This window comes from Porites lutea, chromosome 3 (assembly GCF_958299795.1).
Source record: "Porites lutea chromosome 3, jaPorLute2.1, whole genome shotgun sequence".
In the NCBI taxonomy this organism is placed as follows: Eukaryota; Metazoa; Cnidaria; class Anthozoa; order Scleractinia; family Poritidae; genus Porites; species Porites lutea.
Window position 1 is genome coordinate 11,842,536 of NC_133203.1, and position 24,618 is coordinate 11,867,153.

The following is a 24,618-nucleotide window of genomic DNA, read 5'->3' on the forward strand; positions in this document are numbered from 1 at the left end:
TGTTTTTCTCGCTTCCTCTCAAACCTTCCCCCGCCCTCTAAGTAGATTTGACACTCCAAGATGGTCGCTCGTAACGCAAAGTCTTCGATATCGACCCACGACGACCTTACGAAAAAATAGGGGAATGTGAACAGTCTAACGCACCATTTTTTAGGGGGAGTGGGGTGGGGGTCTAAATTTAAGCGGCCACTTTTCTGTTCACCAAGGGTGGTCGCTTACGAGAGACCCGCATTTGGAACAGATTTCTCTATCTCTAGATCGATGTCGTATATAAGTCGTCATCTTGAAACAAAAAACCGCTAGGGATTACACGTGGGGCGCAAAATACGAGCGAATACGATCGAAGCGGCGAGTTGCCTCAACCTCGTCTCCAGGGCGCTTTTCCTTGGCTTTGGAGGGGAAAGCACCCTCGGAACGGGGTTGTGTATGGTGTATATATACTGTTAATGATATATTGCAGTTACAGTTCTTTTCAACATTTTCAAGTTTGCCATTCCATCAAGAGCTCCTGATTCCACCGAGTGTCAAAGATACAATGAGCAAATGAACTTAAAATGAATGAATGAACTCAAGATTTATGACGATGCTTTTTAAACAACGCATGGTAAACGTATTTGATGATAATGTCTGCGCCATCATTAAAAGAAGCTGCATTTTGAATTTGTTTGTGTTTTGAAATGGTCTCTTTTAGGGGTGCAATTGTGGTGCAATTTAAGGGGTGATTGTATCGCCCAGATTGGTCTTCTTAGGGGTTTAATTCAAAATTTCCTTTCATATGGGAGTGCCCTTTGGGGACTGGGCAACTCCAGTCCAAGGCTGGCCAGCTTAGTAGAAAGCCCGATTTCCTTGGAGTCTATTTCCTACGCAGGCTAGCAAGTTTTTCAAGTCTTAACTATGCTTTTCCTGTATCGCCAACCACTGTCGTAATATTTCTGGCGATGTTCAAGTTTTTGTAAGATCCGTGGGTAGCTTGATCATCATTGCACGAGAAGGAGCCTGGCTTGTATCGCCGAAGAGCCGGCCGGGCGTGGGAAAACTCATTAGTTTATCATATTTACCGTATTTTTATCAACCAATTAGCTATATTTTCACCTGTCTCGTTATGTGTGAAAATGTCGGAAGGCTTGGCGCCTTCGGGTCTGCCTGGATTTTTCTGAAAACTGACAAGCTACAGCAAAAATGATAAATCAGTTTCCAATAGACTTCTGCCGCAGTCTGTAGAACTTCTCCACCGTTACATGAAAAAGAAGAAAAGCTTTTAATGAGTTCCCCCGTAACATGAAAAGTAGTACGTAATTGAACAACATGTAAAACACGGTGGAAAATGGAACACTCTTTTAAGTCTCTGTAAAATTCCTGGTGCCAAACAAATAACATAAATCATTATAAAGTTGACATGCCTTGGTACGTGACACTTGCCAGGCCGAGTAATTCCGAGTCAGTTTCTTAGTGTTCTCGTGTTGTTAACTTGTACAAAAGTTTGATTCCTAGGTCAAAACGTCGATTACCAAATGTATCAAACTTTGCAGTTAAACCTACTCAGAGGTCAGGGCCTTAATCCGAAAATCTACCAATGGCGTGCAGTTTTCCGGGGAAGGATGTTTATACTGTTAAGCCAAACAAACCTTTTACCAAGGTGCTACAATTGACAGATTTTATTAATTATCGTCAACAAGAGGTGAAAATCTGATTAAAAATGGATGCCAAGTGACCGATCATTGACGGTAGATTCTAGTTTTAAGTGTATTCCGAAGAGTAAAGGAATTACTGTCAAGGCCTTGGTTCGTTTGCGTCGATCAGGGATCTGTGAAGTACGATTCATAGAAAGAAACCACTTCTTTTTGTTTTCTTTTGGTTATTCGCTTGTCAAGAAATTAAAACACAAGCATGTGCAGGTTTACTGAGATAAGTTGTTGCTGAGAGGGAATCTCCGATTTCCGGTGACCTCCGAAACAGCTGAAAAAGAAATACAAATATATGTCCCTACTAATACTTGCCCCTTGGAAATTCTGTTGAAAAATATACCATGTACTAGTTCCAGTTTTTCCATTTCATTTATTTTCCCTGTTTGCGGACCAAAATTAAGCTTGAATGACACGGAAAACTTTATCAATTGTTGTTTGTTTATTTGAACGAGCAGCATGTTTTTCTTGAAAGAAATTGGCTTTCCATTAGAAGCTATCAAAATATAACAAGTGTTACAAAGAGTTCTCTGAAGGAACCTTCCATATCAATCATGTCGCTTTATTTGGAAACTTTGATTATGTAACGGCTTTTCTCAGTTTTTATAATTATGACCATCCTGTGACCTAGAATCGTTTAATGGGAACGATCGTTCTTTTGCATCCAAAAGGTCAAGATACTGTATCATGTTGAAACCAAGAAAGCGACTTAAGACGTAGACGTGTAAAATATAGTTTTAATATACACGCTGAAAACCCTTGGATATTCTGCTCACGATCGCTGCAACAATTTCTGATCAGCAAAATGACAATTTGCCAGGCTGCCCCTGCAGGCCGGTCCAGGATGCAGTCAGGCAGACGATTGTCCATGAAACCCATCAAACATGATCATGATGCCCGTCAAACATGAAGCCGGTCTCCTTAGTGCAAAAGTAAAGTAAATTTGGAATAAACTGATAGGTCTTATGTACCTTTTTTTTCTATGTTGGACATCATTTAATTTTTGTGTGAAGAGAGATATTAATATTAACGTCCTTGCTGGTGAATGGATCGGTCGATTGTTTTCAATATCCTGATAACGCTTTTGACGAATTTGTCCAGAAATGGCTAAAATCTGCTGCTATACAGCATTAGTACCTTTTGACGACAAAATTCCCCTGATTTAACGTATCGTATGGTTTATTCGTACACTGAGACCACACAGATTTCGTAAAGCAGAGTTCATCATTACCAAAACAGGGCCCGGCGTGAACTGATTGCATTTAAAAAGAAGGCCAAAGACATTTGGGTGAACCCCAATACGATGTACGTAAGCTCTGGGCAAACTTCACGTTCAAAATCGTTGGTACTTGATCATTAATCATAATAATATTGCCATTTTATTATTTCTACAAGACATCAAATCTTTTCCGAAAATAACGAAGGGTCATAATTACAGAAGGAGGAATGAACTATAGAACTCTTATACTGGTTAGTATCGGCTTTCTTCGACCAGAGCCGGACCCTACAGCGGTTTCTTCTTCCGAAGTGTGAAGAACCAGATTACTTCTAAATTGAAAGGAATAACTCCTCATTAAAAGATGTTGTTTTCACACCTTTGAGGATGCCACAAGGATCCTTAAGTATTAAACTGTAGACATCTTGGCGACCGAGGTGAGAAATGCGCAGCGAAAACTAAACAGTTGGATTTGCTTGCTTGTTTGTCTAGAAACATTCCCTTTTCAAAATTGGCGAGGTATAAATATCGAATTAGTTTTAAATGTTTATCCAGAAAGAGAGAGAAAAGGAAAAAAAGAACAGTTATCGCGTGTAATGAATTTTCCTTCAATGGAGAAGTTCTTGTTATGGGTGTTCCTTCCAAACAGAAGTGTTCCCGTTGAATCAGAAAACCATTAGGTTGCGGTTCGGTTGTAATCGTTCCGTATTGCATTCTCATGCATAACAATTTAAAAACCAAGTAACATGAACTTCAAAATATAATACAAACATCCAAGCCGCTCAAACTGACCAACCAAAGCCAAAGTGGAAAAGAAAAGGTGTACTACTCACAGGGACGCCATTAAAGCAGAGTGTTCTAACAACCATTGTTCTTGTGCCGCACACAGATGAAGCAGTCACTGTCCGATAAATAAATAAATAAAACTTTGTAGTGTTTATCAAGAAATGTGAATTTGGTTCTGTGGTCTGTATCTGTTACCATGAATCGGGATAGGTACAACAAGCTTTGGAGCGTGAAGTTTTCTGTTGCCGTGAGCCTGAGGTCCGCCCAGAGTTCTTACTCGCTTCCATTTCGCTCGTCTGTTTTGAAACCATATTTTTACTTGAACTTCACTTAGTTTCAATGTTCTTGCAATCTGCGATCTTTCTTCAAGCGAAAGATACTTTTTTGTGTGAAATTCTCTTTCAAGTTCTAAAAGTTGCTGGCTTGTAAATGCCGTCCTTTTACGCCGTGATTTGGATCCTCCCTCGCTGTCAGAATTTTGATCGCCTTGTTCATATTCCAACTCGTCGCTTCCACTCGGTGAGCTTGGACTGGGCTGGCTGTCGTCCCCTGGTGCACAATAAATGAAAAACAAAGAAGAGAACTCAGCGCACTGTGCTTAAGTTTATAAGAAGTATCTGCCATTCGTTCAATAGGTGGGAGCTGAACTACAAAAGTCGGTAAGAATTTAAACTACATGTTAAGAGAAATAAAGATGTTTTGAGACATAAAAGCGTTAAAAGCTGGTCCTACTAGATACAGAGAAGCTAAAACTTCGATTCATAGTAGTTGCAATTTCCAGCCCCACTTTCAAACAGTAAAGTGATGAACAGTGAACCGTCTACGATCAGAGTTTTATGACGACGGCGTTTGTGTCCACAGGACTTTCGACCAGCATTTTTTTTAGTTGCAATTAGAAACATTTTTTTTTGCAACGAATCAGATAAAAGGACGCTTACTTACCTAACAGAACCATAGAAGACTTGTCGGATAAGTTATCTCCATGAAAGTGCTTGCTGAATTTTTCTTGTCCCGCTCTACAATTGGGAACGGCCTCCTCCAAGTAATAATCACCCTGAGAAGTCAGCTCAACCAAACACTGCATTGCACTGAGTGGACCGCGGCTTAAAAGGGTTTTACCGTCATTGTTTTTTTGTTTTGGAGGGTCTGTTCTAGAAATGATCGAATCTATAGAAAAAGAAATTGAATTTTGCATTGTTAATGACGCCCGTCGTTTTCTGCGTGTATTCACGAGCGAACACGAATTACTGACTGGCAGAATCGGTATTGTTCTTTATCGGATTACGGTCTCTTTCTAGCAGACGTTAGTAATTACAAGGGCTGAAATGATAGACGTCAACTACTTTTATCCCATTGGTTGAAAAGTTCTACAACGACAGACGTGAAACGTTCATCCACTCAAGTTACCCCAGTGTGCGCACCATGACAACATTTAGTGGAGTGCTAAAGGTCATTTGCAAATAAACCGAGGATAATTTTTTAAGTAATTAATCATGGGTAAGGAAATGTTATATCTTTCAAAAATTAAAATGTCTGTTTCATTGTTCCTTGATGGCTTGGGCGGTCGTTTAGCTTTTGTCCACCAATAGAAAGTTGAGAAGAATAATGTCTACATGCGTTTGACAAACCAGACGAAGCGTATCTCAAGTGGCAAGCGTTTACGAGGGCAAGTGGCGGCTGTGAACCTCTTTGAACAACGAAGGATATCGGAAAAAGACTTCTCTATCACAACATAGTTAGTAGAGGGGATTAACTATGATCACAAGTTCATTCTAAAAACAGTTTTTGTCCGAATAGACAACACGCTGAACACTGAAGTCTTCCTGTTCTACTGCTAACCGGTTGTCTTCTAATTTGTCTTTTAAAATTTGCGAAACAATGGTATAAATATTTTTACAGCAACTTTTTACCCGTATATCATTTTGTCAGCTTTATTTTGTTTACGCGCAAAAAAGTGAGATACACTGTGTACATGTCCCTCGGCTAAGTATGCGAGTTGTCTTTTTACACCTCGTTAAAGTGAACTTCCGTCATGTTTGATCATGAAATTTTTCCATTGACAAGGAAGGAAGTAAGTTTCATTTCAATTTACTTTGAGGCTTTTTGGGGTGCCTTTGTTTTTCCTGCTTTCTAATCCTTTAATTTTAAGTCAGTGTTCGTCAATTCAGTTATGAGAAAATGTTTAACCTTTTTTCATGACTAGAAGAACTGGACTTGACACGGACTTTCCCAAACCCACTTTCATGCTTAGAGTTAAAAAACGTGGTGATAAGCGATTACAGTATTGCATGTGCACTAATCAAAAATAATTCCAGTACCACAAATCGTTCAAACTTATATCGCGCGGAGTAGTTTTTTATTTTCGACAGACGAGAATCGTGCGAAGTGGACGAAGACGATTAACACCAGGAATTTAATATCTGGCTGTCAATTAAACGTGTATGATAGTTGTCACAAAAGGTGTGAAAAGTTGTTAAAAACGGCGCCTTCGGGTCTGGTAGCCCTCGAACAAAGAAAGTGAATTCAGATTAGCTGGTTACACGCTGTTTCTTTGGGTAATTTTGAAGATTTGATGAAATGCATCGTTTATCGTGTCCAATTTATACATCAGAGAACCGTCAGCGTTGATTTAATAATCTCTTAAGCCGTTGCAGGAAGAATATCTGCATGGTTGTGCTATGAGATACCAGCCTGAGTAGCAGGCGCTTGGAAGTAATAGGCCGTGAGCAATGGGCTGTCAGATACTCCGGCGCGATCCATTCAATCAAAATTTCCGGATCGGTTCGGTAGGAAAAGTTTCGAAAAAACTGGTCCACCTCAAGGTGGACCACATTTCCCGGTCGGACCGGTCGGAATTTTGTTTGAATGGATCGCGCCCGGAGTAAGTCAATCGATAAAAATCGGTATCGATTTATCAATCGATATATCGATAAAAATAGGTAAATCTGATTTGATTGATATCGAGTGTATCGATCAATCGGTAGAAATCGATGACACACTCGTTGCGTTTATCGATTTATCTTGATTTTTACCGATTCCATCGATTTATATCGGAAGATACATCTGTTCCTCCAAAAACGAAAATTGATTACATGCAAGCAGTAAATTTGTTGACAACTGAGTTGCAATTGAGAGTCGAAGGATCAAACAATTATCACTTTTTTAACAAAATCTTTTTAAAAAAACCTGAAAAATATTATCTGTTCTTTAAAACCAGGTTTAAAATCCTCTTCTGATGGCTGGTATTGGGCAGTTTTTCACAATTTAAGTCTGCCGCCCTTTCAACATAAAGTCTGTGTAGTTCCGGGTGTAGTTGCATCGCGGAGTATCCAATAGATAAAAATCGAAATCGATAAAAATCGCTAGATATTTATAACGGAAAACGGTGAAAATCTATTTACCTAGGAAAATCTTTTCGCTTGAATTTCGGACATCCTCTCAACTCCCAGGAAATCTTTATCTAAGGTTGTACTGAATGTAATTAAACCGAACCGTTTTTGTTATTATGTACAAAATAAAGGGTCTTAGAGAGAAACTTGTGTGTGTAATAGTTTTCACATTTCTCATTCTTATGCTTGTTGATCAGTTGTTACTCGTGGATGTGTTTTCTCAGCTAAATACCTAATTTATGCCCAAAAAAAAACAATGGCGGACTTCCGTTACAAATCGTTAAAATCATGAAAAATCGATAATATCGATTTGACATAGCAATTTAGTTTATCGATTGTTACCGATTTTCGTTATCAATCGATAAAAATCACTTGATTGCTGCCGATTTTTATCGATTGACTACTCTGGGTCTACTACTGCTAGCCTGGGACCAGGCTCCGCATAGGGGGGAAAACGAGTAAAAAATCGGCGTGGGCCAAAAAGGAAATTTTCGAGCGAAGCGAGCAGAGAGGTAGTCTGGGAAGAGGAAAGGGTGGTCTGCAGTCTGCCCCCTCCCAAGGCCTTCGCTCGCCGACATATTTCCTATTTGACCAGGCTGCGAGCCTGGTCCCAGGCTACTCTGACTCACTACTGCTGATACACTTACAAGGCTACAAAAAACACTGTGTGAACAGACTATCATAATGATAGCCTGCGATCGTGTAATAATCTAATAAGCGCTAACGCTCTAATCCCGAATAAGCGCCACCCCTAGGCTGCGTGAGGAGCGTTCGAAAGGGAATGGGAAGGTACGTATTTCTTCGAATAATAGCCGGGGGCAATTATTTCTTTTTTCGCACAAAAAGGGGGAGATTATTCGAGGGACGCGATTATTTCAAATATTGCTCACTGGAAGTCGCGCCCAAAATATTTTGTTTTATTTTCCCATTAAATCAAAAAATAATCACGCCAAATAAACTGAACATGGGCTTTTTAAGTGTTCCAAATTTAGTTCCTTGATTAATTTTCAGAGCTTGAATCGTCACTGATCAGTTTTGCTGAATCTCATTGCACTTCAACTTGACAGGGAGGGGTAAAAAGGAAGAAAGATGGCGAAAGGGAGGGGGAGGGGTGATTATTCGAGCGAGGCGATTAATCGAGGGACGGCTATTATTCGAGGAAATACGGTACTCCCTCTCGAATCAGCGCCCCCTCTCCTCTCCCTTAATATATAGGGATACAAGGACAACCTGTTTCCGTTGCCACTTTATTATTGCTTCAACTTAATCATCATTCATACTGATACACATCTCTGTGTAGGGTAGACTTTGATGGATAGATTATGCTCGCAAAAATAGCTCGCTCATCATATGCTACTAAGAGCGTTCGTACATTTCTGAATTTCTAACATTTTGCCAAGAAATTATGCTAGCTTTTAAACCTTTTATAAAATGTGCTCATTTTAACAAAAAAAATACAGAAATTATGCTTCTACCTCTTACTTTAAATTGGGTAAAAGCACCTCAATAACTATGCAACAAACAAGTAAATGGCAAGCACATTAACCTTTATTTACGTCTAGAAACTTTAAGAGTCCATTATTCATTGTCTGACAACTGTAAAAACTCATACAATTAACAACAGGCACGCGGACGCCATCTTTGGTAACCGAGATAATATAATTTATATTCACATCCCTTGAGTGGAAGGGTCCTTGATCACTACCTGCGGGACCCAGGTCACATGAATGTGACATCAATCAGACAAAAAATTCATTTTGTTACTTAAATTGCCTGTAACACTGGTCTCTGGCCAAAAAAATTGATTGTGTGATCAATTAATGACAAGTTTGTGCTGCAAAACTGGCCAAAAGTACAAATTATGCTAGTAGTACTCCTTTTAAATTCGAAAAATAGATGAAAATTATGCTCGTAATGACGAATTATGCCAACAGTTTAATAAAGCCTAGTGTAAAGTGTACAATGGGACTATGGTCACTTGATTAGCAACAAGGTTTTTTTACTTAATGTTAACCTGCGCATGCGATAACTGCAGACCTTTTCCCCTGCGAAAGACATAATAGAGATACAGTGGAACCCCGCCCTACGGAAATTCGCTTAATACAAACACTCGTATATGATGGACAGTTTCGTTCCCGTCGATTAATCTCCCTAAAACAACGAGGGGTGGGGTCCTTCTTTTCTTCCTTATTTTTTCTTGTTCTTTCTTGTTTTTTCGTCCTTTAATATCGAGTCCTTACGATTATTCATCTAAAGTCGAAACCCGCTTTATGGATATTATTACATTATTACCGTTATTACGTTATTACCGTTATTACGGTCTGTTTCCTTGTCTCTATGGAAAGCTTTTACATTTTCTCTAAATTCAACACCTTTGCGGACAAGGGAGCGGGGGATACGAGACACGTTTTTCTTGTTCATTCAGCACGGGTTCTCACAGAAAATTGACCTCGCTGAAACAGAAGGTAAACAAACTCAGGTGCCCGGGGCAGGGGGTGGTACTCCCTTATATAAGCCATGCAGGACAACAACATAAGCTTTATTTGCATGACCATATGTAGTTACAGTATTGCAAAATCTTTAAGATAAAGTTACAATTTATACTAATGATAATACGATGCAATGATTACTATGGACAATCAAGTGTAATCGGTATGATTTGATAACAAATTATTACGTAACTCATTACATAATGAGACAAATTTACAGAAATGTGAATTTACAGAAAAATTCTGTGAATTCATCAAGAAACAGTACCTCGCATACAATGTGGTTGCCCCCAAATGGCACAGACACTGTACAAGGATAGGCATGATCGAATGCTTCCACCACTGTACAGTGTATTGGAAAATCCGAATTTAGTGAATCTCCTCACTCTTAACTGTGGTATAGGAAAAGACACCCTGTTCCAAGTTTGGAGAGTGTTAGAGCAAAAGTCTTGTAGGATATTCCATGCCCTCCATGGCATCTGGAAAAATGCCCTCAAAACGGTGCCAACAAACTGGCTGATATGAGCATGTTTGAAAGGGACAAACATGCATGCACATTTAAAATTAGGAGTGACGATTTTAAATCCTGGACACAAAGTTAGTAGTATAGGTATATGTTTGATTTCCTAGCCGCATACACCATTAACCAAGAGAAGGGACTAACGAAGATTTTGGAAGATACAGTGTACAAAAGTCGTGAATGTATCATAGCCGGAAGGGCCCCATAAATGGATAATTTCTCAAAACTGTGAAATTGTACTGTAAAAAGGTTCCTCTGAAAGTATTAAAGACAGTCGTTGTTTAGTTTTAGCTAGTTTAACTAATTCACGAAGACTAATTTTAGTTAGATAAGACTATTTCTGTATTTTAGATTTTGACTGCATAAATATTACTGATTTTCACTTTGAATTATTATCTTCGATATTTATCACCTCATTGTACATGTCAATCGTAGCCTTAGCCTTCGTAGTTCTTTTCTGCTTTTGTAGAAGTATAATTGTCTAGGCCAGTAGGTTCGCAACTGTATTCCATTCAAGACGATCCATTTACAATAAAGTCTTCCATAATAAATACTTAATTATCAATTACAATTTTTTAATTAAAGATTTTGTACTGCTGGGTGGTATGAAGTATTTTGTCCCTCACTGCAAAATAAGCCTGTTTTGCAGGCTATTCCAAGTATGAAAGGAACGGCCAGGACCTGAACTCATTTTAAAGGGAGATCATGTGACGTTTGAGGGGGGCATGGGTGATTTGGTTTGTATTGGGAAAGAATTCTTTTCTTAAACCTCTGGAGATAGCATTTTTTCCCCGACATATAGTGGTGTAAAATTTTTTTCACGCATTATACGCCACAAGAGATATTTTTTTCAGTGCAGAAAAATTTTTCCCCAGATATTTCCTTGCAAGATTGTTTCCCTCAAAATCAGTCTGCAGGATATCTTTTTTTCTGAAATTACCCGTAACCTCCCCCGCCAAAAAAAGTCAAATGGTCGGCCGGTCGGCGCCATATTAGCAAATTGCAAAAATTACTCATATCAGTCGAGACGGTTAACTTTTCAGTTTTTGTTTCTAATACTTAAATCTTTGTTCCAACGTTGATACGGTTATGCCAACCAGCATGCTGTAAGCATGATTGCAAGAAAAGAAAAGAAAAAGCCAAATATGAATTAATTAGCCATGCAAACTAGGTTTTGACATTTTGATAATCCTGAAAACACTTGTGTAGTACCGTATAATACTTCAATATGATTTGACATCAATGGAATTAAGATCAGGTATAATTGGGAGTTATCTAGTGTTTTGGATAAGCATGCGCCATTAAAATCGCGCATGGTTACCATGCGTCCCGCTGCTCCATGGTTTAGAGAGGAGATTAAACTGGAGAGAAGAGTTCGTCGCCGACTGGAAAGGAGATGGCGTAGGACTAGATTGCCCGAAGATCGTCTGCGTGTTATTGAACAAAATCGCATTGTCAATGAGCTATTACTCTCTCTCCGCTCACAATATTACACCAGGCTTTTTGATGATGATTGCCTTAATCAGAGGAAACTGTTTGGCATTGTCGGTAAGTTGTTACATCGGAGTCCTACACCGCATTATCCATCTTGCTCTTCCATGGCGGATCTTGCAAATAGATTCATTGGCTTTTTTGGTGAGAAGATTATTACTATTCGACATGAACTGGAATCGAACCCTATGCAGGGAACTTATTTATTTAATGAAGTCACAGTAGCAACAACTAGACTCCATCGTTTGAGCTGTCCTTCAGATTGTGCATCCTTTGGCATCAAAGTCTTGTGAACTTGACCCTGTCCCCTCTAGAATACTCCTTGGTTGTCTTGATCTCCTTTGCCCTGTGATCTGGAGAATTGTTAATCTGTCTTTGGAGACCTTTGTCATGCCCACTGATCTTAAACAAGCTGTAATTCGTCCTTTGTTGAAAAAGCCGAGTCTTGATTATCAAGAATTTATAACTTTCGGCCGATCTATAACCTCACCTTCTTGTCCAAAGTCATTGAGAAAGTAGTGGCTTTGCAGCTTGTTGACTACATTGACAACAATGGTCTGTGTGAAGTCTTTCAATCTGCCTACCGTGCTCACCATAGCACCGAAACGGCTCTTCTCAGAGTCTACAATGACATTGCTATGTCCATTGACAATCAAAAATCTGTTGTTTTGATTCTACTGGACCTGTCTGCTGCTTTTGATACAGTTGATCATTCTCTTCTCCTTGCTAGACTATCTACCCGTTTTGGCATTTGTGACCAGGCACTGGACTGGTTTCGTTCATATCTATCTGATCGCACTCAGTATGTCAGAATCCAAGACGTCTCTTCTGATGTGCGTGCCTTACCTTATGGAGTACCTCAGGGTTCCGTGTTAGGCCCCTTGCTGTATTCTTTGTACACTTCCCCTTAGGTGATATTGCAAGATCTCATGGTCTATCTTATCACTTTTATGGTGATGATACACAGCTATATTTATCTTTTGAAACGTCATCGCCTGAGGATTTTTGTCAACATGTAAATCTGCTCTTGAAGATTGTGTTAAAGATATTGGCCTTTGGATGTTAAATAACAAGCTGAAGCTGAACAGTGGGAAGACTGAAATTGTAGTTTTTTCATCCTCCTATCACCCACGTCCTGCGTTAAAAAACCTGGTGATTGCCTCTGACACTGTTGACTGTTCAACTACTGCTAAAAATATTGGGGTTATTTTTAATAACTCTATCGATGTTGCCGCACGTTACTGCCGTTTGCAAGTCTTCGTTTTTTCATTTACGCAATATTTTTAAGATTCTCAAGTTTCTTTCTTATGATACATGTAAAACTCTAATTTATGCCTTTGTTACTGCAAGGATCGACAATTGTAACTCATCGCTCTACGACCTTTATGGTCAGCCTAAATGTATCTTGAAACGTTTACAGAGTGTCCTAAATAGTGCTGCTAGGCTTATTCACCTTACTAGTAGATATGAACATGTTACGCCGTTGCTTATTCAACTTCATTGGCTACCAATTGAACAAAGGATAACTTTCAAAATTTCAGTAATTACATTTAAGGCACTTCATGGTGCTGCACCTAGCTATATCACTGATCTCATCAAGCCTTATACACCTAGTAGACTTCTTAGATCCTCTAATCAATTTTTACTTTCTACATCTAAATTTAATCTTAAAACTTATGGTGGCCGGTCTTTTACTATTGCTGCACCTTCTGTTTGGAATGCACTTCCATTTGAACTTAGATCTTGTAATTCCCTTTCTTCTTTTAAATCTAAGCTTAAGACTTGGCTTTTTTAAATTTGTTATGATGTTGTCGTATAGAATGATGATGCTTTTATAGGATGACAATGTAGTTTTGTAGTTTTGTAGGTTTAGGATTTTGTTGTTATTTTTATTATGTAAAGCGCTTTTGGACCATTGGGAATTAGCGCTCTATAAATATTGTATATTATTTATTATTATTATTTATTTATTTATTTATTAAATTGGCGACTGTAAAGAAGTTTTCTGGTTCATTCTTTCGTCAGAACAGGTTTATCTTCGGCCTCGCCTTGTAACACCCTCCGAATTCTTCATACAGTAATTCTTCACATCTCAGGAGAGCGGCCGAATCCAAATCTTTTGCACTATTCATTCAACAGGGTCTGCAAAGGTATTTTTTGGGATTCGGGATTCAACCAAAATACGATGCGGGATTCGGGAAAACGCAAAAACTTAGCTGGAAACGGGTTTTAGCTGCTTCCCGGGAGGCGGCCGGGATTCCCCAAAATTTGGGCACAGGATGCGGGATTTTGTCGCCATTTCTTCCGCTGCGAAAAGAAATTTTTAGTTCGCTTGAACTGACGCGTAAAATGACCATATTTGGAAAGTATGGTATATCTATAACCCAGCGATTAATTTTAGCGCAAAGTTATTGGCTATTTTGGGTCGTGTGGTGGCAAATATGAAGACGGGTATCAGGCGATATACTCTGTCGGCGTGTTCTGTCGCACTTTGTAATATTTTTGTCGCACTTTATAATACCTGTCGCACTCTGTAATAACAAACCATCGCACTTTGTAATAAAATAAGCTGTCGCACTTTCTAATAACACTTGCCGGACTTTGTAATAAACTTGAAATGGATGGTCGGAGGACAAGTAAACCCAATTTCTCAAGTGGGGGCGGAGGAAAGTGTTCATATCAACTGCGGCATTCTGGCCTCAAGATCTTTTTAGGGAAGTACACCTCTTCTATGCAGACGACCTCAAGACCTTGAGATAGTGTCCATTATATGTTATATACCGCTGGTCTTATTGTATCGCACCTACAGTTATGGTTTGTTGTAGTTGTAGTCTTAGCCAATCACATTAAACCACGCTAGTCGACTTGTGATCCAACATGGCGTGCATGTGGTGAATACATAACATGGTGTCGAGGTAGTGGGATTTCGAACCACAAAGACAACACAAACCGGATAAACATGGTGGAAGGATACGCTAATTCATTGTACAACTGGCCGAACATAAATTGGGCAGTGGCAGATTTGAGCAAAGAAGAGGAGGGGTTTCATCAACACTGTGAATTTACCTTCGGCGCGCCTCTCAACAAGTGCACCGAGAAGGAGAAAATGCAACCTGATGAGCTTTGTTAGCGACAAAGGCCGAGAAATTTATTTGATCTTCGACTGGCAAACTGTTCAAGTCAGGACGGGAGAAACCGCGCAAAATGTCAGCGAAAAAGATATACTCGAAAGAGTATAAAGAGTACAGAGAAGCACACGTAGAAGCCAAGAAGAATCCAATCATGGCGGCGGTCAAGTTCGACCAAAGACGTCAGTTGCAAGGGGAAACTTTCGACAGCTTTGTCACCACGATCTGAAACTCTTGGCCCGGGGTCTGGACATAACGGAGAATGAGGTCAATGAGAAATTAATTCGGAACGCTATAACCTGCAAATCGTCAGGTGAGCGAGTACGTCAACGCTGCCTCGAGAAAAGCAAACACCTCACCGTTGACTCTAGCTTAGAACATTCTGGAACACTTTACCGAAGGACATAAGGAACTGGACAATTATTATATTTTTAAGAAACAGTTGAAAACATATTATTTTAAACTTGCATGCAATTTTTAACTAAACATAGGTGTATATAAATTTTAATCTCTTTTTCACTAATTTTACTAGTTTCTTTTAGTTATAATAATTTTTAGAATAGGTTTATCAGTGTAAATAAGCAAGAAATGGATCATTTACAGATACCTTGTATATCCATATATGTTTTAATTCGATATTTTCATATGTTTTAGTTAGTTTTAATAGTTTGTAATGCACATTTGATCATTTGATATATGTTTATTTGCGCAATATCAAGCAATAAAAATAGTATTATTATTAATAGGAGCTAGCTAGAGCTTGTATTGGAATATAGCTGCTATATATCTGTATTATCGGGTTATCCATAAAAGTAACGAGTCGTTCAGGCGAAAGGTGATTGTACACTGTATAAGCAAAATATTTTGAAAGTTTTACTGGTAGTACGGGCAACGAAGAAATCCGGTTTCATTACCGACGAGGATATGACAAGAAATAAAACGAGATTTTGGTGATTATTGCCATCAACAAGTGCTATACTAACATTTAATAAAACCGAAAAACACAAACTCAGAGCACAACACGGTGCCACAATCATTACCATAATCAGACAATCATTGTTACGATTATTATCGCACTAAAACTTTCTTTAAAACATTACATTCCATTTGTCCACGTCATTGTGCCACAATGACTGCTTATTTTTTGGAAATTTCGAATACAGTGGAACCGACATGAAACAGAATCATTCACAATAATCAGAAAATGCGACATCGGAAAGTGTGGCCCACCTAACCTAAAAGAAGTACAAAATATGGAAACATGAAAAGAAAATCGAACGTTTATGTTCAAGTTCCATCTTCTACGTAAGTTGTAGAAAGACATTTTTCGCCTTCTGTTGCCACAAGTTCTTTCACTCAATAATAACCAAATATTGAGGTGTCTCTGCCGAGAGCTTTCAATTATGTTTGTTTCGCCAAAAGGCCATGATGATAAATCATCCAAGAACTGTTTAACGCAGTACCAGTCAAGCATCTGCCCATTTTTGACTTGATATTATTCGCCGTAATTCAAGGAAAACACCACTTGAAGACCCAAACATTCTTATAAGTTTTTTAACGCTGACATTTCCAGCTACACCACCACTAAAGACGTAAATACGCGGCAGAATCTGAAAAGCCAGCCTTTGGGTTAAATCAGGAAAACTAGTATTAACCGGCATTGCACAGTTGATTGTAAACGTAACATGTGTGGTTAGGCCACAAAACGTTTTAAGAAAATAAGACCTGATAAATAATTTTGCTTAGAATTTCATTTCCATGTGAGAGGTCTTATTGTTGTTGTTGTTGTTGTCGATGATGATACTATTGGGTTCACTGGTCCTCCGACCATCCATTTCAAGTTTATTACAAAGTGCGACAAGTGTTGTTAGAAATTTCGACAAATTCTGTTCTGGAAAAAAAAAAATCAATTAATTATATATGCTAACATACTATGTTTTTTAAAGTTGAGCAAAAGTGAGGAATTGACTTTAATGCATTCCTGCAGAAGCTTGAATTTACCTTTTTACGCGGTCTTATCCAAGGGCGTAGCAAGCCATTTTGTCTTTTAAGCCCGAGTCATAAAGAAGTCCTTGTGGAGGAGGAGGGGGATAAGGACATAAAAGCTAACCAAGTAAACGCTGACCTATAAACAATTTTTTTTACAGCATAGCCGCTCTTTTTTGCCAAAAGAAAATGCTGCGTTGAACGCGTAATTAGCAGGGAGTTATCGAATCAACGGACGGACTCTTTCAGATAAAGCCTACCGTTATAGTCAGCATCGGGGGAGGCAATATCTGACCATATTAAGCATCTTTGACTCGTATATTTAAGAACTGAGACAGATTGAGACCGTCCAAAAGTACGAGTTTTTAACCTAAATCATTGGAGTAAACAAAAGGACCCTTCAGCTCAGCGAATCTACTTGAAAACCAATATGGCGTTCACCGACAGATTTTCGTAGTGATGTATGTATCAGGCCGATCGCGGTGACAGATATTGAGTTGCAGTTCCAAGGCCCTTTTATCTCTTGATTTTGACCCAATTCTTGTTAAGCCCGAGCTTAATGGCTTAAAGGCAGCTACACCACTGTTATCTTAGCTGTTAGCTATGGAAAATATTAGTCTACAGATATTTAAAAAAAAAGCCATTTTTGTCAAACTTTTAGCGCGTAGAAAAGAGAGAAAAACGCGTAACGGGCCAAGCAAGCGATAAATTGATCGATTCTTTCAGTGCACAGTCAACTGTAGAGCAACAGTTCGAGTAATCTGCGAATTTCAGTCGATTTATAACTAAACAGAATTCAGTTCAGTCAGTTCATCCTGTCCATACAGCTGGGCTTCACTTAGCCTGCACAACAGGTGCTTTATGAGCCAAGCGAGGCGAATGCGGCATTTTGCGCGAAGCGCGAGACGAGGGAAGAAGAAAAATAAAGCTTTATTTTTTTCTCGCCTCGTCTCGCTCATAAAGCGCATGTTATGCAGGCTAGACTTCACTAGTTCGTCTACCTTTCATCCTCTCTTTGACTTCCGCAGCGCCCGTCATTCAGCCGCAACCCCGGCAAAGCCAGGATATGCCGTTACACCTAAATGTAAATCCTTCGACTGCTCCAGATTTTTCAGAGTGACATGATTGGAAGGGCTGTGTTTTCGAGTTTTGATCCATAGGGCATTGCAAGAGTTAGTGAGTCGACATGACAGCCAGTCATGCTCTGGTCCAATCACACTTTCAATGAAATAAATTTAACCAATCAATGAATTTGTTTGTGAACTTGTTTGCCTCTTTTGCGTGCGCTCAATCGTAGTATTAGATCACAACTTGTGTTTTTTTTTCCAAACTGTTCAAGTGCTCAAGACTAGTGTGTAAGGGCCCGTAAGTAAGCAGGATTTAACTGCTTAAAAGGGGTATCCCGCCGGTCCATACGATCTCTCTCAGTATGGTTACACTACCTATCATTTAGACGTGATCAAATTAATATGACAGATCATGTGAATAGACAGGCGGGTTACCCCACCTAAACGGGTTACCTCACCTACCTGGGGTTCCCCACCTCTATGTAAACAGGCCCTAAGTAAGTAAGTAAAGCATTTATTTATACACGATAAGATTACAGCAACGCTGATGTGGTCGTGTGAAAAATTAAAAAGTAATAAAAACTATTTACATAATTACTTTCTTGCTGGAATATCGAATCGGACGATGCCCTTGGCTTAGTTATTGTTCTCAAAATCTCACATTTGCCTTCGAACCTTCGCTTCTTAGCCAAGTGTTTATTTAAACGATTCAGGAGACAGTAACATAGGTCACCGCGCTTTTTGTACTCTGTTGCAACAAACAGTGTAGCTTAGGATGAACAATTTAAATCAACTGTCAAGTTCAGTCCAGCTCGATAGCAGGGCGAAAGCCAATTTTATATCTTTCAAGACCTACAACACCCTCAAGCGTAGACCCTTAGCACTTTTGAGAAAGGCAAGAACTGAACTGATTTTCTTTTCCAAGTATAAACTGAAGCCTCGCGGGGAAGTAGTGTTCATCATTCGACATATAGATAAAGTGAGAAAAGTCAAATTCTGCATTGTGCAAACCGAGGTGCAATTTGTGCTTAGTTGGAGACTCCTGCACTAAGATAATATGTTCGGTCTGCTAAAACGAGAGTTTATCAGCTGACAGGTCAAGATTTGGTCCTTCCAAACTAGTAGAACTAGAGGAGTATCCAAAATAGACCTTTTCACTGTTTTGGAAGCAGTCTTGACGAGTAGGCAACCAGGTGAGAAATTACAGTACTACAGTCGACTCCCAATAACTCGAACCCTCGCTAACTCGAACCTTGCGCTAATTCGAACCAAAATAGATTTCCCCTGGATTTCCGTCATACATTCATTGTAATTTTACCCTCGGTAACTCGAACCCTCGATAACTCGAACTCCCGCTAACTTGAACCAATTTTCGTTTCCCCTCAGGCCATTTTTTATATAATTTTACCCTCGATAACTCGAACCATGTTTTGAGCCCTTAAAAAGTCGGGAAAAAAGCCGTATACTGGCGTCCGAAACATTGAATTCTGGATTTCTTATTGACGAGTTGTAGGAGTATAGTTTACTAGTGGAGGCTGACGTTGATTGTCACAGTATGCATGCTCTATTTAGGCTATCTTTTGTTATGTTACGTTCTGATTTATAATCTAGGAGTATCTTTTAATTTCCACTTGACATTTCTACAATTAAAGTTGATTAAAATGTTTATTGTGCAGTAAAAACTGTTTTTTACCTTACTCTTGGCTATTTTCTTCGAACTCCCGATATTCATAAACTCGAACCTTTTTTCGATTTCCCTTGAAGGTTCGAGTTATCGGGAGTCGACTGTATATTATTCCTGCAATCATTGTTGTGAATTAAGGAATGGAGCGAGAAACCCCGGCGTAGACAAGGAACGATACGGAGTGTCTTTTGTAGGAGACCAAACATAGATCTCTCGGAAGGGGGGCTGGACCGTGAAATATGGTGGACTCTCTTACACTCTTTACTCTTTACTCTTTCCCGTTTACCTTAATATACGTGTAACTGATGACTTGCATGCATAATAAAGTATATTCAAATGACTTCGAATAGTGTTTGTACTGAGAATCTCTATCGAATAATTTCCGTAAAACGACTGTTCTTAACAAATATAAATTAAAATATAATAATAAAATAATCTTTATAGAGGAAACTCCCATCACATAAAGTGGTTTTCAGGGAGGTCCTTTGACTAAAATTAAAGAATATTAAAACTACTAACAACGATCAAATCTAAAAACCTAGTGGTTACATAGTTAAAAGGCTAAAAAGGCTAGACGACTAAAAAAGGCAAAAAAAAAGTGAAAAAAAAATACAATCAGACTAAAAGACTTAACTATCAAAAAAACAAAGGCTAACGACTAAAAGGATAAAATGAAAATTTGCAAAGTACAATTTTTGGCTCTTAAACACGTTTTTAGGTCCCGTTTGAAAATTTTGCAAAGCATAGGTTTCGTTAAAAAATTCGGAAGAGTTGACCAGTCACTAATATATCTATAGTAAGTTGTCCTTTTTCCCCATTCCGTTTTCGGCTTTGGAATTATAGATAAGTAACTGTTTCTTATGTTATGTCCATGCAGGTCTCTTAAGGTTATTTTAAAAGTTTCTAGGTGCTCTGGTATTTCCTCTTTAATGGCATTTTGAACCGCTGAGCATCGGTGAGCGAAATGTCGTCCAGCCAGAGGGATCCATTGTAGGGAATCAAGTTTGTCTTCAACGTTCATCCGGGCCGCATTGCTACTTGTCCTCTTTCCAGCTGTTCAAACAAAAACGATGGTCACACAGTCACTTTAACCGATTTCTACCGTTGCTTGTAAAGGACCCTTTTGTGCAGAAGTTTTAGGCAGTTTCTGTGGTAGGTTCTTTGATGAAGAAGACCACTTTATCAACTCCACATCGTCCCTCCACTTGTGCCGCCATTTTTTAAATTTGTTGACGCCGCCTCGCTTTGGCGCGCTAAAATCGTGAAAGCGAGTCTTCCGGAAGTCAACCAGTTTACCGGAAACTGTTTCCGCGTGGTCCGCGTAGTTCTAAAAATAACTTTTTTGAAATTAAGATATCCCGGCCAACGCCCTGAGAGTCCCTCTCTGTCCTATTATGGCTCTTGAGGGAATTGAGTGCTTCGGATTATGAGATGTTATTACCTAGAATTCTTTTCGCAAATCTATTCTGGAGCATTGTAAACGATCCATTTCAGATTTCAAACTAGGCTGATCTCCTCATACAATGTCACCGCAGTCTAAATGGGGTAAAACTAAGCCGTTAAAATACGCAATGCGAGTCTTATTATCGAGCATATAAAACATTCTGTTAAACACAGACGATGACCTAGCTTCTTTAACAAATTACTAATATATGGCTTCCAACTCCATTTTTCATCCATTGTTACTACAAGGTATTTACATGATTGCACACGCTCAACTTGTGTACCATTCATTCATTTGTAAGTCGACATCATCAAATAACGACACCATAGTCTTACGCCCGGCAAGCATGAGTTTAGTCTTCTTCACATATGTGGCCAGTTTGTTTTTATTGTACCAGTCGCATATCCAGTAAAAAGTCTCGCGCTAAGATGGCGTTAAGCTCCACGGAAGTTGATGCTGTACAAATGAAAACTGCGTCATCAGCATACAGAATCACCCGAGCGTTTTTAACTGCGTTTGGCAAACTGTTAACATATATGTTGAATAGCAAAGGGCCCAAAATGCTCCCCTATGGCATCCCGTGTGTGATGGCACGACAATCAGATAATTCACCATTTATCAATACTCTTTGACGTCTGTCAGCAAGAAATGATCGGAACCAACGCAGTGATCTTGAAGACAAACCTAGAGACTCTAACTTCCCCAGGAGATTTTTATGATTGAGAGAATCAAATGCCTTCGAAATTTCGACAAACCATAGACCGGTAATTGTAAACAAAAGCTTTCCCACCTGAAAAAATTTGAGAGCGTTACATGCAGCTACGTGCGCTACACCCACAAATTTAAATTGGTTTATTAAGGTCTATTAATTTTTCTGTAAAAATATTTCTTCCCACCGACTAACATTTCCCGGAAAATTGCAAGCAAATTTAAAGCAAGCGTCTGGAGAAACTTAAGCACAGGTACCGCCCCAACGATTGCCAGTGGAATCCTTTGCTGTGTAGCCAGACAGTCTGCTGAGTAGCTTTAGCTTAAAACTCTTTTTTTTTTTTTTCAGAACAGCCGTTTTACGGAACTTATTTGACATTAAATTCTCATACAAACATTGTAATTTCTGTTACATTATCTGATATTACTGGTTAACTATATTTATGGGATTGCAGAAAGAACCAGCTGCTTCAAAATATCGAAGGTTTCAAATTTAAAGTAAGAATTAAATACCAAGTTGAAAAATATATTTCCACCAAGAACAATAAATTAGAAACCTTTTATGGAAAGAGGCCAAAAGACCTTCTTCCTCTTTAATTAAGTGCGTGCGTAATTAAAATTGTAATTTTTTATGACCGAATTTATTCGAATTTAGAGCCCAACCTCGAATTAGCGCCCACCTCGAATAAGCGCCAATCCCAAAGGCAGAAAAAGTTAAATTAGCTGCAAAAACCGTAGCCTGCGAGCAAGCTCTCGCGAGACTCGTTTCACTCGCCCAAATAGGAGAGCTTGCACGCAGGCTACAAAAACTGTGGACGAAGATCCTGCTAGTTGTAAACGTTGGATCTCTAGAAAAGAGATCAAATCAGCCAAAATATAAAGAACCAAGAACAAGAAGTCCAAAGACTACTGCAAAGCTGATTTAAAACAACGTATATTGTTTATTATAACAATATTTCGGCTGGCCATACACAGTAACATCTGTAAACCTGAAGAAGGTATGGCCAGCCGAAATATTGTTATAAAAAACAACATACGTTGTTTTAAATAAGCTTTGCAGTAGTCTTTGGACTTCTTGTTCTTAGAAAAAGTTAATACGCGCCCAGCCTCGAATAAGAGCCCACCACCACCCAACTACCTCCCCCTTCCATTCAAACTCAAATAAGCTCCCACCTTCACCAACTTCCCGCTCCCACCCCGCCCCCCCTCCCGCGCCCCCGCAAAAAAAACTTGAATAAGTGCTAATAAGAGACGTCGCCCCCCCCCCCCCCCCCCCCGAGGACGGAGTTTTCGTCAGAGTAGTTTACAGGAACCTTGCTTTGTTACATCTTCGCGTTTTGTTATTACCATTTATTGTTTAGTTGCAAAATAAATTTGTCGCGCGCGCCTCGCGCGTTGATGGCCCAGCGAGGCGAAAACTCGAGTTGCGAATATCTCCATAGATCTCTTGGGTGTCCGCGGTTGACGTCATCCAGTTGTAACTTCGGGGTGCATTTTAGGGTGGCCAGGCAACGCTACTTGAAGTGCGAATGCAAATGCTGTGGTGCAGTATCATGTTTTTCCGGGCATGTTTTATTCAAAAGCACGTTTCACTCCGGCTTTTTACCTTCAAAACCTTGCTTTTCCCTAAAATCTGTACCTTTGAATTCATGTTACACCGAGGCAAACCAACAATGAATTGGTTCTTTCCCGCCGATCGATGTGAGCGATTGATCAAATCAAAGACTGGTTTCAGCTCCGTACATCCATCCGCCGTTGAACCCGAGGTTGAATTAAGACCGAAATGACGCAAAATGGCTTTGAAATACGCCTTTAAGCTGATTTTCCTCAAATGTATCTTTGAATTCATGATAAATACAGCTCCACTAACTTGAAACACTATAATCACTATTGTCGATGCTCAACCCTAATCACTATGTTCAGTGCTTAACCCCCTAAAACCCAGTAACGTTTTTCGCAAAGGTTTAAAATGTCATAACCTAAGAGCATAAATATAAACATTACGTATTGAACGTTAGAAGACTTTTTTCAAAATAAACGTCACATCTAAGGCGGGGCAGATGTGGTCAGATCTATGGCTAGTACAACTGATTAGCGCTGAATTATTGGCTTAAGTTGAGAGATCGAGGAGGGTGTTATCCGCCTTGTCGATAACACCCCGTGAAATAGGGAGATGATGGCTCCAGTAGGAAAACTGTTAGAGTGAAAGAGAGAGAGAGAGAGGCTGTGATATATGTAGAATCAAGTTACATAGAACTGAAACAGATGTTTTTTCTGTTTTCACAAGGTATAGTGTGACAATTTTCCATTTAAGTAAACAAAAACGGCTCTTTTCTCTTGACCCAACTCACAACTAAAATTCCCAGAATTTTAAGGTAAAATAGGAATTAAACAACAGTACAATAAGAAATTTCGTAATTTGCATGGGGTCGCTTGACAGTAAATTCTTAACAGGTTTGAGTTCGTCGCCTAGCAAAATTATACTCATTTGGTACCACACCTTTGTAACTGCGACCGATTAATTAGAACTGTGATCCAATCCTTACGGCATTTCCGACCTTGTTATCGACAAACGTTAACAAAACAAAACGAATGATTTTCAGACCATGGCTAAAAAACGTTACTTATCACAAGGCAGATTACAAAACAAGCTGTAAATCGGTTGTTTTTACAAATAAAGTGGGGAAGAATTCTCGATATTTTGTGGGCGTTTTTAATAAACCAATTATTCCACTCGCGCTTGTCGGATGTAAGATGATTATAGCCAACTCGGGCGATCTCTAAGGCTGACTATAAGGCTTCAAGTGAACGTCTTTTTGCAAATTTGAAAATTCTTGATATTTTTAGTATCTACTCTCTCCAAGTAAGTTCTTTCATGTACCTATATCATAATGATGCTTTACCTATTTCTTTTACTCAACTCTTACAAACTGGAAATCAGATTCATCAATATTCAACCAGATACTCTGACTTTTACCGACCTCATACCCGTAGAACAAATACTAAAAAAAATTTCGATCCTGTTTTA

General features: G+C 39.1%; 1 protein-coding gene across 1 annotated transcript; it reads right to left on the minus strand.

Moving 5' to 3' along the window:
• Positions 1-2,125: 2,125 nt before the first annotated feature.
• LOC140930470 (uncharacterized) lies at positions 2,126-4,959 on the minus strand. Its single transcript, XM_073380170.1, has 2 exons — positions 4,627-4,959; positions 2,126-4,233 (listed from the first exon to the last, which is right to left on the minus strand). The coding sequence occupies exons 1-2, from the start codon at positions 4,877-4,879 to the stop codon at positions 3,839-3,841; spliced, it is 648 nt and encodes a 215-aa protein (XP_073236271.1). The 5' UTR covers positions 4,880-4,959; the 3' UTR covers positions 2,126-3,838.
• Positions 4,960-24,618: the final 19,659 nt, after the last annotated feature.